Genomic DNA, 15217 nt, shown 5'->3' on the forward strand with positions numbered 1-15217 from the left:
TCGGCAACAACATAGCTGGATTCAACACATTACATCTTTTAATGTGAACATGGCTAGCCAACAGTGTCAACTCGTAACCGGAAAGACGTGCACTAGTAAGGTGCTGTGTCTTAGTCCTATTTAGTAAAGTATCCACTGCATGCGGAACCATCACAATCCGCGTATTATCCAATACCAAACCAGCAGACTGTCGAATAGAAACGGCAGCTGCGGCTGTAGCTCTCAAACAACTCGGCAATGCTTTAGCAACTGGGTCTAACTTTGCTGAGAAATACGCACATGGACGCTGCTTGTCCCCAAAAGATTGTGTCAACACTGACAACGCACATCCTTCTCTCTCATGCACATACAACGTAAAAGGCTTGCTATAGTCTGGAGTACCCAAAACAGGAGCCGAACACAATGCATTACGTAATTCAATAAACTTTTCTGGCATTCATCAGACCAAGGAAGAGGATACGGAGTATCTTTCAGAGTCAATGCTAACAGAGGTTTCGCCAACAGTGAAAAATTGGGGATCCACTGTCTACAATATGACGTAACACCCAAAAAGGCACGAACTTCTCTCTGTCGATGGCACACTCATTTGCGCAATCACTTGAATTCTTTCTGGGGTCAATTTCTTTCCCATCTTCGACAAGAGATGACCTAAGTAGGTTACCTCTTGGCGGCAATATTGCAACTTCGAAGGCGACACTTTATGATGAAGGTCAGACAAATATCGCAACAACGAAAGAGTAGCCTCTTTACAAACCTCTTCGTCATCAGCAGTAATCAACAAATCATCGACATACTGAATAAGAGTAGAACCAACTGGTAACACAAACCCGTCAAGCTGAGTTTTCAACGCTTGACTATAAATTGAGGGACTTTCACAATAACCTTGGGGAGCTCTCTTAAATCGGAAGCTTCGTCCTCTTAATGAGAAGCCAAAAATATCCCTACTCTCCTCAGCAATAGGAATACTGAAGAAAGCATTCTTCAAGTCGATGACAGAAAACCAAACTGCCGAAGCAGGAATCAGAGTCAATTATGCAGTAATATCAGGTACCACGGGCAACTGTGGCACGACAATCTTGTTGACCTCTCGAAGGTCGATCACAAACCGGTACACAGGTGGCTGAGAAGCATCTGTACGCTTAAGAACAGGCAAAACCGGGCTATTGCACATGTTACCTCTCGTTTCCTCAACCACACCCTTCTCAACCAGATCATAGACAATCGCTAAAAGAGCTCTCTCACCATCACTCGAGATCTTGTATTGTGGTATACGAGGCAACTTAACATTCGACTTTAGCGTAACAACATACGGTGGAATCTGCAAAAGACCAACATCATTTGGACCTGTAGCCCAAAACGTTTCAGGAAGCGAACGTAATTCCAGTGGCAAACAATCTTTAGACAAATACATTGGAGAAATCACTTTCTTACCAAGAGTAAGTTGTACTCCCGAAGGAGAACAATGCAATGTTGCATACAATCTTTTCAGCATGTCCAATCCTAACAAATTCTCACCACAACCAGTCGTTAGAATAAGTGGAGCTTCCAATTCACAAGGGCCAATAGAAAGGGAGAAAGGACTAGAAACCGGATTATGAACTGGGGCGCCTGAAAATCCTACGGAAACATTGGTCAAGCCAGACAAAGGTGCGCCAGGGAGTTTAGAATGCATAATAGAACTCTTTGTCGCACCAGTATCCAAAAGAAAAGGTTGGCTGTCCTAGTTATCATTATAACCAACACTCTCACCTTCAACATAGTAATCCTCAACATAACGCTCATTCTGGGGGATCACACCACGACCTCTTCCTCTAGGCGCTTGCTGAAAACCACCACGACCTCTCTGACCAGGTGCACCATTCGCACGCTGTAACAAAGTCGGACAATTATTCTTGAAATGACCTTCCTCTCTACAGTAATCACACTGATTCGGGCCAGGAAAGAATCGCTGAACATAAGGCTCAGGCTTCTGTAACAATCTCTGAAATTGTGGAGGTTGCTGAAACTGAGGCTGATTCTGACGAGGCTGATAAGCTTGCTGCAAAAGAACTTTCTTTTTTAAATCCTTCGTTTTCTTCTCTACTTTATCCTTCTCATCTTTATCCCTATTCTCGTAATATTGAGCAGTAGCCAATATCTGGGCCGACGAAGAAACGGCCCATGAACTCTCAGAGTCCTTCAACTTATTAGAAAGTTCGGGAAGCAAATTAAAGACAAATTTATCCACGAACAACCTTTGACCACCTTCCGTACTCATATCCTGACCACTGTGATCAATAAACGTCTCTTCAAACCTAGTGAAGAAGTCAGACACACTCTCATCTTTCTTCTGCTTGCATGCTGCTAACTTATCCCAATTCACTCGGAAAGCAGGCATCATCGTCTTCATCAAAGTAATAATTCTACCAGGTAATTCTGCAACTAAGGGTTCAGGTTTAGCACCTCCTACTTGTCTACCATCTGCAGCAACAATATTCGCCCAAGTATCACCTAACTCTGCTGCATGATTCTCATGACGAATCTTCGCCCACAAAGGTTGCGGAACTACATTACCCATCAACATGGCAACATCGGCTAAATTCATTATACACGCATCTACTGTCTGAGACAACTCTTTGTAGAAACCAGCAGGATTCTTATGAGGATCAGGTAAGGTCTGCTTAAGAGCCAAGACCTCTGCTCTCTTCCAAGGGACATGTACCCATATTCCCTGAAAATGAGGCAAAACAGGCGGATTAGCAGTTGCGTCTCCTTCTTTCCAAAGTGGAGGAACCTCTCTCATTGGATACTGTCTCACTTTCCTCCTAACAGAGGGATCAGGTTCATACAACATCTGAGGCGGAAGTCTAGATCTAAAAGCCAATATTGTCTCTACAGCATCTGTAACATCAGTGTCCACTATCATCCCTTTAGCAAAATCTGACTGAACATCAAGCACATCCTGCGGAATCGGACCCAACTCATTATCTTCCCATTCCTGACGCAGGAAAGTACACATCACATCGAAAACATACCTTTGCTTAGGCGGTTCCCACTGAAAGAAAACATCCATAACCGCTGGCAAATTATACCTTGAAGCATTCAAAATCCATCTACGAGCCAACAAATCCAACACTGTCCGTTCCTCGGAACTAGGAAGCTGACTACGACTCTGCTTACGTTCCGAAACAGGGGTCATATTCAATGACCCAAACAATGGAGACAGCAGACTAACAACAGTCTCGGTCATTCGTTTTCGAGCAGAAGGAGAAGAAGCAGACATAAGAACAGGAGAACAAGTATTCTGAGGCAAAGAAGGTGTAGGCATAATAACAGTCGGAGGCAAAGAAACAGAAGTAGAAGGCAAAGGAGCTTGAGGCAAAGTTGGTAGCAAAGATGGCGACCCTAGAGCGGGTTGCACAGGAGAAGGTAAAACCATCTGTGGAGCACCGGGTGGCTGAACAACAACAGGAGGTTGAACAACAAAGGGTGGAACAACCGGTGATAATGGAGGCGCAGTAGCACCCTGCACATAAGGAGGTGCAATCTCAGTAAATGAGAGATCAAAGAATCTTTTTCAAGATCTTCAATCGCTTTCGGAGGAGAAGACGGCAAGGCCGGATAACATTTATCTATGGCCATGCAACGTTGCCTATCTGACACCTCAATTGCTTTATCTTCTTCGTTTTCTTTAAACTGCCTAGCAGCTTGCATTATTGATACATCCTTTTCTCTTTTAGCTTGTTTAATTTCTCGTTGTCTGGCTTCTTTACGCCAAAGGCGAAAGGAGTCAAACATTGCCGGCCGGGCTTTCTTCCTAAATAATTTAGTGTCTAAATTGTCTAAAATCTCTGTATTAAAGCTACCATGTCGGGGCCATTGTAAGACACCGTCTTTTCTAGTGTAGTGGACCCATACTTAATTGAACGTAATGGGGCCCACGCGTGTTTAGAATAGAGCTCATAAGTCGGAGTTCCAACCGGAGGTATCGGACACGAATCCTCCAATCGGGAATCCCTGTTGCAACCACAACCAAACCAAGTACCAAATTTGCTACGATTAGGCATCTTCGCTCACTAATCGAGCTTCAAACTTCAAGGGATTATCTACTGATACACTCGTAAATATACGAGACCCTCGGCTTGGGAAATTGCAATTTTCAAATCAAAACTAAGGACCAAACAAACTAAGAACCAAAGAACCAAAAACTAAGGACTGGGAGCGACCCACTTATACTTAACTGAGGTATCAGTCACGCCACCAGAAGACCCGTCTATCGTCTCGCCGTACAAAGCATCACGATGGGTCCAAGACAGGGCGACAGTCAGGGCAGCAGTCCTTCGTAGCCGTCAGGAAAGCAGGAATCCTCGCAGCAAAGACCTTCAGTCCACGTTCGACATGCCGGGGTCGATGAAGTGGTGGCCGTCCTCCAGAATTTCCACACGAAGCTCCTCACGATCTTCAGGCTTGGACCGGTACCGCTGAAGTCGCCCCACGTTGGGCGCCAACTGAAGAACCGGGTTTTAGAACCCAGCGGCGCCATGGGCACGCTCAAAGTCTTCGGGTTCACCTGTCTTAGAATACAGAGACACGGGGTACTTCTGAGTGGCATCAAAGATCAAATTTATTGGCTGCAGCCAGTAACAGAAGTCCTAGAAATCATCACGGTATGAGTTCTCAGGAGACTGCTCAATTTTACAAAGCAAGTCATCCCTTTTTATGCCAAAAATCACATTCCAGACAAATACCTAACATTTACAAACTGTCCAATCACATGTATCCACACCAGAGGTATCGCATGACGGTAAAACCCACTTTCCAGTTGCCCAGCCCATGTTCAATCGTCGGTCAAACCCAACATTCTTCTTTAGATAGGTCGAACGAACCCATAATAAAAAAGGACCACAACCCATATCGTAAATAGACCATAAAAGAAGAAACAGAAACAGATAGAAGTAGGATAAGGCATGTTTGTGTGCAGTAACACTTTATGATGTCCTGTGCTCTGATCCTTAATCTTGATCAGATAAAGGGCAGGAACTGGTTTAACAAGGTCAGCTTCAGGCAACAGGGTCAGTTCACGCAGGTCAAACAGGAGTCAGCACGAACTCGAGCTAAGGTGTACATGTCCTTAAAAGACTAGTTCAACCACAGTCATCGGCCTATGTGAGGGCAACAACAAAATGGCTGCCATACATAAAATGGAACCCACGGTTCAGAACGAAATCTCCACAAACGTAGTGAATCTGTAAGTCTAGCGTGACGAGATCACTCGTACTTGCCGAACTCACTAGTTACGGTTTGCTATTATCAAATTCGTAATGAAACCATGCCATTTATAAAACGGGTTCAGAATTCACAGAACGTCAGAAACACTGAGGTGTAAGTGGCTGCGTTTAGGGATGGATGAATGGAGGATTATTCAGCTCTCCAGCCATCACTTAGCATATATTGTCGAAATGTATATTATTTGCCCTCAAATCCTCCTGGAGATGGTCGGACTCACTTGCTATACTAAATTAAGTATGACCACATTTTCCAGGGTTGCTTTTAGTTCCCAGTCCATCCCTGAAAGGATTGCTATGTCCATTGCTGCAAAGATACACAGATGCTGGCTTGAACCTCATCCACATCAGCAGCAGACAAAATGCCTTACTGCCTGTGTGTTCGCTCAACATGTAGCTCATTTCTAGTCTTGTGGGAAATGAGAGCCACAGGACAGGACTCAGTTCCCTTTCCCACTAGGGCCACTAGGCTTGTGGCCCAAACTTAGGCGACAACCTGGAGCCTTCGACCTTTGCTTCAGTGTGGATGTTGGCAGTAGGTAATGCCTAGGCACTGTATTGTTATCTCTGCCCAAAGATCACAAAGTGTTACAAACAACTTGATTGGAGGTTCACACGAGGGCATAAAGGGATCACTTTTGGGGATATTTGATCCATCGAAGCATTCATGAATTGGAATTTGGTCACACAACACCTGCAATCATCTTTCATTGATAAGACTCTATCAGGCTATAGTGGGCTCTTCACATAATTCCCACCTATTGCCCCCATTTGCTGTCCAGGGTGCCATACCTATGACAGATCCAGCCCACTATGTCCTCTGAAGTGGTGGTGGACCATTCCTAGACTTGAAAACTCCAAGTAATGGCTGAGATTGGGCCTAATCCCCACCTCCGGCTTTCAGACATCCCTGCCTCAGATACTGGTTGTGTAACTTCCTGGAAGGGCCTCCCTTGGTTGCACCCTGAAGTCCTAAGCATTGAACTCCGCTGGAGGCTTCCCTTTTTGCAAGCAGCCAATCACAGACTATCTTTCAACTTTCAGAACATTCCACCTCTTCAACCACACCCACCTATGTTTCTGGCCAATCACACACTATCAGTTAGGCCCTGCCCACACAGACCAACAAGCTACCTCATGTTACTAGTGAAAACCCAGAGTTACACGATTTACACCTAAGGGGAAGAACTACTGTACAAAGCAACCAATAGGAGCACGCACATAGGTCGTTTACCTTCTAAAAATGGCATTCTCTACCGCATTCTAGACTATGTAGTTGCCAGAGCACTCCATTTGTAGCAAGGGGCCCTATAATTTGCCTTTGTGAGATGGTTTTCTTTTCAGGGTCCCTTTGGTCCTCATGTGCTGCTTACAGAAATCAATTATAAGTCAGGGCTTTAAGTGGGCCGGGTCCTGCCAGTGCTCAGCACCCACAGAACAAAAAAGCAGGTGCTGAGATGGGTCCCTATTGGGCTCTCCATTTTTGCCTTCACCCTCGGTGAATAAATAAATCTTAACTCCGCAGCAGTGCCACCCTTCGCTGCCTTTGATGTAACTTCAAAGAGGCTCGTTACAGTTCTTTTAGTCTCATCATTTCAGAACTGAAGCATTTTCAATGGTTTATATAACAAAGCCATAGTTGTTGCTTATTTATCTTATGCAACTAGCAACCATTGACAAAGCCAATAGTCCTGGCTTGTTGTAGGTGTAATAATATTTGTTGTATTATATATCTGGATGCCAGGACAGAAGCAGCAAAATACCTGTTGGGTGTCACACTATGCTAAACACAGATTTTCAGTTTATATGTTTTTAATCCAAGCCCTCAATTACATTGGCCATGCCCCTATGGAAGACCCCCCCCCGTTTTGTCATTCTATTTAATTTAAAATATTGGCAATGGCAGTTGGCAGATAGACCAAGGATCGAATGGGCAAGATTACTAGATTGTTTTCCTTTAGTGAAATCCTCTTATACCTGTGTATCTCATACGATGTGTCAGGTTTCATGTTTTTATTATGCTTCCTTTTAACCGCTGGTCAGAGAGTCTTGTCCGCTAAGGTTTAGGAACGTCGCCCCACTGCCCTGCGAGCAGTAGTTAAAGGAAAACTAAAATGATAATAATCAGCATTATTATCATTTTAGTTTCCGTTTCCTGATGTGGGCAGGGCAGGGGCCAGGAGGAAGAGTGGTTGGTCCACTCTAAAGTGCGCATAACTGTTTGGCCAGCACTCTCAGGCCGACCATAACAGTCATGCGCATTTTGTATGTTCTGCACTCAGGCTGAATTACAGCCTGGGTGCAGAATATGCCCAGGCCCCCTTCCCCGTCCGATCGCCGAACCAGCGTTGACTCGGGAAGTCAGGAGCCTGGGTGCTTCCTGGTTCTTGCTTCCAGGAGCAAGAAGTGGAGGCGGTGCCCTGCCGGGTGGCCAGCCTGAATGTTTTTTTTTTTTAATTTTTAATTATTTTAATTTACACTCCCACCCCTCCTCCTCCCCCTTCCCTGCCACCCCGGTAAATAGAGGCCACCACTGCCTCTGGTTGTTCCTCAGTTTTGCTGTGATACACCCTGTAATCTACAAATCACAGTTGAAGTCCCCCGGGGACTCGATTAAAAAACACCAGGGCTCAAGCCCTAAAAAAGAAGTGGGGGAACTCACCATGTTAGGCAGAATGGGTGTGACATCACTGCGTGTGACATCATAGGAAGTGACATCACTGGATGTGACATCACAGGAAGTGACATCACAGAAAGTGACATCACAGCGTGTGACATCACATGTGGCATCACAGCCCATGACCTCACAGGAAATAATCTTCTTCTTTTGTCTAGTCCTAGAATTCGCCACGCGTGAGAGGGCCGCGGCAGTTATGACGACCTCGGCTCGTCATGAGCACAGCTCCACTGTGCCTCATGATGAGATGATGAGCTGAGTTCGTCATAAGCATCGAAGGGGTTAAGGTGCTATAAAAGAAATAAAACAAAATGTTGGTACTTACATTGTTATCGGGGTAAATACTGGGGCGACCAACACGTCTGACATTCTTACAGTGCATGCATTTATATACAGGGACTGAACAAAGGCAAAAGCATTTGTCTCTTAAGTACCTGTGAAGTGATAAGATGTGAGCCTTTGTTTCCCTTCCAGTGCATCTAGGTGTGAGGTTCTCCATAGACCTAGCCAGGATACTTCAACAAAAAGAGGCCTAATGGCCCCTTAACTTTGGCCTTTGTTATGGGCCCAGCTTGCATCTGATATGCCCCTGCCCGCCTGCACATTGCTGCTCAGAACAAAAGCAGGCAACGTGCAGACGCTGCTGAAAGTGGGTCTGGTGGCTCAGTGGACTAAAGCAGCAACTGCAGGGGCCTGTGTTCGACCTCATGGTCACAGTTTCAAATCTCGGCGGGTCCACTAAGCCTTTCATCCATTTGAGGTTGATAAAATGAGTACCATTGAGTTGGGTAACAATAAACATCTGTTATTCAGCGCCAGGACACCTTCGGGTAATCGTGCGTGCTACAAATACACGTGTCCAGTGTCAGAAAATTACATATGGACAAATTCAGCATGTGTCTGTAAATCCAAGAGAAGCAGGACAGGAATGTGGCACTCTGCTGAAAGTGGCCAGCTTTACAGCAGGGTAGACGGCGTCTTCCCTCTGAAAATAATGGGTAGAACGAGTCTCCCCCGTCTGCCCTCGACTCGAGCCCTGCAGGACACTATTGACAAATATGAGTATTACCGACATTTGCACTTAAGATCTATTAGTAAGGTGATGTTATATCTTAACACCTCCTTGCATGTTTTACATTTTAGACAACTGCAGTACAGGGGTGACGGACACTCTGACAAGTTGCATATAGAGCTTAGTTCATCCATGTGGAGAGGATATTCGCTTAACCGCATAAAATGCCGCAGCATCCTGTGGCGAACGAGATCCTGTTTTCAACCAAGAAAGTGCATTCCACTCCCACGATACCCAGCAGGGCTACCAAAGTCATTCCAAGATTTGCTCTACAGAGCTTGGTAAACAAAGTAGGGATACTTAAGGCACGTGAACAGAAGCAAACTTTATAGAGCAAGATCTCCTTTAGAGGTGCATGGAGTGACTAAAACACAGAGCACGTGGGACATCGGTGCCTAGCCCTGGTGGAGCTAGGAGTGCATAGGTTTTGTACGCTATGGATTACCTGATTTCACCTGATTTCATTTTACATTGCCTAAATATTTTGCATTGCTTAAACATTTATTAATATAATGCATTATGCATATTTTTTAATAAAATAATCAATTTACATCACAGCATCTAATTGAAGTTTGCCTTGAGAGAGGAGGCAGCTGTTTAATGTCCTTGCTCTGACATGACTGGACGCCACTGAGACAAGAAAGCAAGGGCCTCATTCATGAGAAATGACGCATCGCTGCGTGAAAGCAGCGACCCGTCACTTCTCAGTGCGCCCTCCTTGCGACATACCTGATGCGTCATATTTAATGTATGACGCATCATGTCGCAAGGAGTTACAGATACATCAGTATTTCTGACGTATCTGTAAGCGCAAAAGTGACGCATTGCTGGAGTGTGTCCCAAAAGTGACGCAACTCCAGCAATGCAACCTTTCACATGGGGCAAGCCCCAGGTGAAAGGGCCTGTGTCAGTCTTACGCCTGCTGTGAGGCAGGCGCAAGATTTTGACGCAACGACGTCCTAGAAGTGACGCAGTGAGATCTCAAAGATTTCACTGCGTCACTTCTACGAGGCTTTTTGCGGTAGAACGCCCCCCCTGCATACAATATACCTGACGCAGGTATAATGTAGCGCAGGGGTTTACAAAGTGACGCATCTGCTTAGATGCGTCACTTTGTAAATAGTGCGCAACAGGAGGCATGTTTTACGCTGCTGATGCGTCACAAAAAGTGACTCAACGGAAGCGCAAAACTGACAAAGGCCTCATAAATGAGACCCCATGCATATGCCCTCAAATCTGCTCTGTGATAGGATCAGCCTTCCCCATGGCCGGAAAAAGACACCTGTACAGGTGTATTCAGTCTATTCATGCGATGATATCTCAATGTTGGGAGGCGTAATCCTCACGCCTACTTAGCTTCTAAGAAATGTGTAATATGGGGTTTGTTGAGACATGAGCATGCTAGTAAAATATGAGAGTGTAGAGATAGGATGGTTGGAAAAAGCCAGCACAATTGTAGAATTGTGAAATTGGCTCGAATGATCATTGTGGTGATCAGATCCGAAGTGTTGAAGCGAAATGCTGTGACTGGATGGTAGTGAAATGATGTCTTCTACGAGGAATCTAAATTTACCTGTATTTATGTTCGATAGTAAATTTGTGACTTTTGCGGGTATGTTGAAGTACATATAATTAACATGTTAGCATATACATTCAACTAATATTATGAATTATAACCACGAATCAGCTACTTGATGACTAAACGTATGCCTTATTTTCAAAGAGCACTAAGGCTGAAGGTTTGTACTACATATTAGCTAAAACAAACAATATCCTTGCTGATTGGAGCTCAATGTCCTTTATTCACCTCCACGTGGGATCCTATGGGGTTTATTTTGAACAGAAGTCTGTACATGTTATTTCTCACCAGAAATTGCATTGTTTTTTCTACAGAAAAAGAAGGCTTTATTGTCTTTCACCACTGGAGGGAGCGAGTCATCCTACGGTCCATCGGGTATCCATGGAGATATAAACCTGATTTTGTGGTTGATACAGGTAAGATCTGAATACATGTACCACGGCAGCTATGTACACCTATATATGAAACAGATATGGTCCTAAACAAATTAACAGGGCAGGGTTAATTTTGAAACAGTTGTCAAAGTACTTACATATATGTAAGCATAGGTTTATTATTCTTGAATCCGTATCTGTGTACCTTCATAAAACACATATCTTCAAGGTACATAGATGTGGACTTAAGAATAGTATCTACACTTACCTACATAAATTTAATTTGATCACATTGGGCTAGTTGATGTTCTGGAGTTGATATTTTGTCATTCGATACTGTTGAATCAGCCAAAATCCAGGATTACTTCCTTAACAGCCGTGCAACATGCTGCTGCCAGACAAATCTTGGGCACTTGCTGCAGGGGCGGCCTTAGGCATGTGCAAGCTGTGCACCTGCACAGGGCCACCAAACCCCAGGGGCCACCACGCCAATATATATCCTTAATATAATAATCCTCTGAGGATGGATACATATTTGCGTGGTGGCCTCTGGCAGGGATTTGGCGGCCTCCGGCTCTGTTCCACTTCCAAACACCCTGACCCCCCCTCTTCACTGGCATCCGCGCTCCGCCCTGCCCGGACCCCCTCTTCCGGGGCCCCCCACCTACGCTCCCTGCCCAGGGCCGCCATGAGCCTAGAGCCGCCCCTGCTTGCTGGTATGTTTACAACTCCTCTGTCCTCAGCTTTCCTAACTGTCTTCCCATTGTAGCTCTTCATGTGTTCTAGAAGGTCAACCTAATGTACCAAACCATCCTTTGCAGGATCCTGCTGTGCCTTTCTAGTAAGAGCATCCTTCGGTTGACTCTTTTGAAACTCGCAGCAAACATGCCTTATATAAGGAAACAGAATTTTGAGAAATCGAAATAAAACTTTATTTGTCTTTCTTGGTTTCCACACCAAAGAAATACAACTCGTTCTCGGGAACTTTAGCTCACGCCTTGCCTGAGCCCCTTTAGGAACATATTGCAAAGCTTTTTATTAAAGAAATTCCTCATGAGCTGCAACCTTCCATTTTCTTGCGAGAGTGGTCCTGCATCTTAGATATCTTCCTATGCCTTCTAAACATGGCCCCTGGCTACTTGCGGGTCTCCAATGTACCGCCTTGAGTTCAGGCCGGTAACTTCCATGAGTCCATCGACTTCACAACTATTCCCCTTTTAATGTATTTCACATTTGCACTATTTGTTTTCCAAAATACTGTCCTGTGTCCATCCTTTGTGTTGTCCAGAAACACTTTTTCTGAACTATATAATCAACTTTTGATATATCCATCCTACCCCTCTCAGAAATGTAAACTGTTTTCTTATACTCTTCCTCCCTTCCTGCAACATTCCCGAACAGCTAAAAATTCCCATTTCCATTCTCGTGGGTTTGTCATATTCTTCTCTATATAAATTTATGTTTGGTATGTATATATCTTCTAGTACAGGATAACACTTGATATCAGCATGGTTCGATCTGAGATTAAACTTGGCAAACATTTTTCGAGAGATGTTTCTCTACCTTTGCTTGATTAGAGCACAATTGCATTTTAAATATTATTTTTATGTGGCTTATCAACGGGGGGATGTTTTTTAAAGCCATTAGAAGTAGGGTACCTGACAGTAAACAATTTAACGGTAAATGGGACATTCTCCACGAATAATGGAAGAATAGGGGATGCTTCACCTCTGGATCTCAAAAGTTCTCTTCGTATATCATTTTGATTCAAGACCAGCTCTAGAATAAGGCAATTTCAGGCATCAGCCTTTTGACCCAGGAGCAGAGGGGCACTAATTTGACTCATGGGGTGAGGGTTGGCAAAAGGTAAATTTGAATACTTGCATAGTTATTTCCTTTTTTTTTGTGGGAAAAGCCCCAGTGCCCGTTGCCCGTATTATACATAGGGCGCACTTTCCCTGTTTTCACCAATTTGCACCTTTTAAAAGATGCGCTTGGCACAGACTCGAATGGTGCACCTCATTACCTTAAATGCACTGTCTCCAGGGCAGCAGCGGCCAGAAGCCTACCTGGGGACAGCACATTCAGTGAGATACGGAGCAGCTGCTTCTAAGTGGATCTATGTTTCACAGTGCTGGCGACAATCCTCCTGCACTTTAAAGAGGTGACACCATTTTTGGCTCATCGAAAGTAATCCTGCTGAAAAAAAATTTGCCTCTGTGCCCACGCCCATATTATAGTGCGGGTGCAGAGGCAAAGTGATTATCTCATTTGCATGTGGTCACGCCCTCATGCAAATGAGAGGATGCCCTCTGAAGATAGCACTGGTGCTACATGTGCCCCAGAGCTACCGGTATTACAGAAGGGGCTGCAAAAGCATCTGAGGCCCCTTCTGTGATTCTTAGTGCCCGATGGAGGAACAAGCGGGTACACACGCCTTTTGTGCCCCGGCTAAGTGGCACTATGTGTAATACGTTCCCTGATAGGCAATTAATGGCAATCAATGCATTCCAAACACCTCGGTATCAGATTTTATTAGATGCAATTTTTATCGCACAAAACATCAGTCGAATTATTATGAGGGGCCCTAGTTGTAATCAGGCCTGTAGAATGTTTCAAAGCTCCACCTGCAAGGGCTGGGCACATTTCTCGTACACACTTTAATATATTTGCATCTCTTGTGTGATTTCCAGAACGGACTACTGAACTTCTGTTGTTTCCAAGTCCTGGCTCCCCAGATCTCCTACGCGGTCTCGCACATGCCCAATGCGGGACGCACGCAGCTCCTAGAGGCCTGGAAGACACGGCTGGAGCACATCTGGGAAGAGAACGCCATCAGCTTTGTGCCCGGAAGTGACTTTGACATTTCCGTTCCTGCTGGGAGCTTCGCGCTAAAGAAGGACGTGGAGGAAGCCAACGCCCACCGGAAATACGGGCTGACAATAGGGCAGCACCTGGGGAAACCTATCCCCCCTGATGATCAAGTTAAAGCTCCTAGCAAAAAAAATTGAAACAAACTATTGGGCTATTGTACAACACAAACGCTTCCTTGATTTGTACTTTCAAACTCATGTCGAAGAGATCTATTTTAAAATAAAGTATCTACAATTAAAAGTTTTGTTTATTTTCAGTACTTCAACGTTCTCAATTAATGTCAAATAAATATGCATAGAAAAAAGAATGCAAAGAGTCTATCTACCCGAGCTACTGAGGAACCTCCCCACTTCAGCCGTAGTATTTGGAAAATGGAGCCCCAGAAAGTACTTGTTGCTTTCTCAGCATGAAGATTTTCTTTAACTTATTTTTTCTGTTTGTTTTACTGTTTATACGAAAGATCTAATGATGAATACACATGCACCTATGGAGGGAACCAAGTGCAGTCATTTCCACAGACATACCAAAATCCTGCATTTGAATTCTCAAAACTCTTAACAAATAAAGAAGCAGGTACCAATGTTTGTCAGGCTCTCTCCTGGGGTATTTTGTTTTTCAATTTTTTTTCTAAAACAGGGGCATCTCAACTCTGTCTTCCTCACACAGAAGCATAGCAAATGAGCAGATGGACGCAGAGATGTTTTGCATAAATATTATTTTATTATTAAGGTAAGCATATCATTACCTTCAAAATGTAGTGGTAAGCAGTTTAGTGGTTGCAATATTTTTGTAGGTGGATGTTATTGACCTCGATATATTTCGTAGAATGCTAAAATGATAGGAGAGATTTCCTGCCTTTCTTGTCCGGATGGAGGAGCTGGCTGAAAATAGGTCTATTGATTTTTGACACAGCAATTTTGAAATGTCGCACTGCCAGTAAAATATGTTACAATTTAATGGTGCTCATCTAAACAACATCAGAAGGATTGGAGGTTTAGTTGGACTTGTTAGAAGGAACTCAAAGTTGTTAGCATGCTGGTGAGGTGGACAAGCCTAGAAATGGCAGTCTGGTGTCTCAGCAGTGCATTTATTTCACAAAATGCGTAGGGTTAACATAGTGGCCGGTGTCTTTACATCTACCAATGAATGTTTCTTTTAATCACCTACCATGGATTCACCAAAAGGTTTGGCATGGGACAACTCTAGTCTGCAATCTAAAAAAGAAGCAAGCGTTGTAAAAAAAATTAGAAACACATTACTTATGGAATACTACTAGGTAAAGGACCTCTTAGCAAATAGGATTTGTTTGAATGGGTGATCTAAAAACTTATATTATCTGATTCAGTCGTGAAGGGCATTGCTTTTCAGAACTCCACT

The 15217-nt window shown here is 44.2% G+C and overlaps 1 protein-coding gene across 1 annotated transcript in view; it reads left to right on the forward strand.

Moving 5' to 3' along the window:
• The window catches only part of LOC144799892 (NAD(P)H dehydrogenase [quinone] 1-like), a 32016-nt gene extending 17936 nt beyond the window's left edge, over nucleotides 1–14080 (forward strand). Inside the window, exons 5-6 of the mRNA XM_078671501.1 lie at nucleotides 10907–11008; nucleotides 13660–14080. Coding sequence (XP_078527627.1) covers nucleotides 10907–11008; nucleotides 13660–13977 — 420 coding nt within the window. The 3' untranslated portion in view covers nucleotides 13978–14080. The remainder of the gene's footprint in view (nucleotides 1–10906; nucleotides 11009–13659) is intronic.
• Nucleotides 14081–15217: the final 1137 nt, after the last annotated feature.

The sequence above is a fragment of the Lissotriton helveticus genome, chromosome 12, assembly GCF_964261635.1.
Source record: "Lissotriton helveticus chromosome 12, aLisHel1.1, whole genome shotgun sequence".
Taxonomy (NCBI): Eukaryota; Metazoa; Chordata; class Amphibia; order Caudata; family Salamandridae; genus Lissotriton; species Lissotriton helveticus.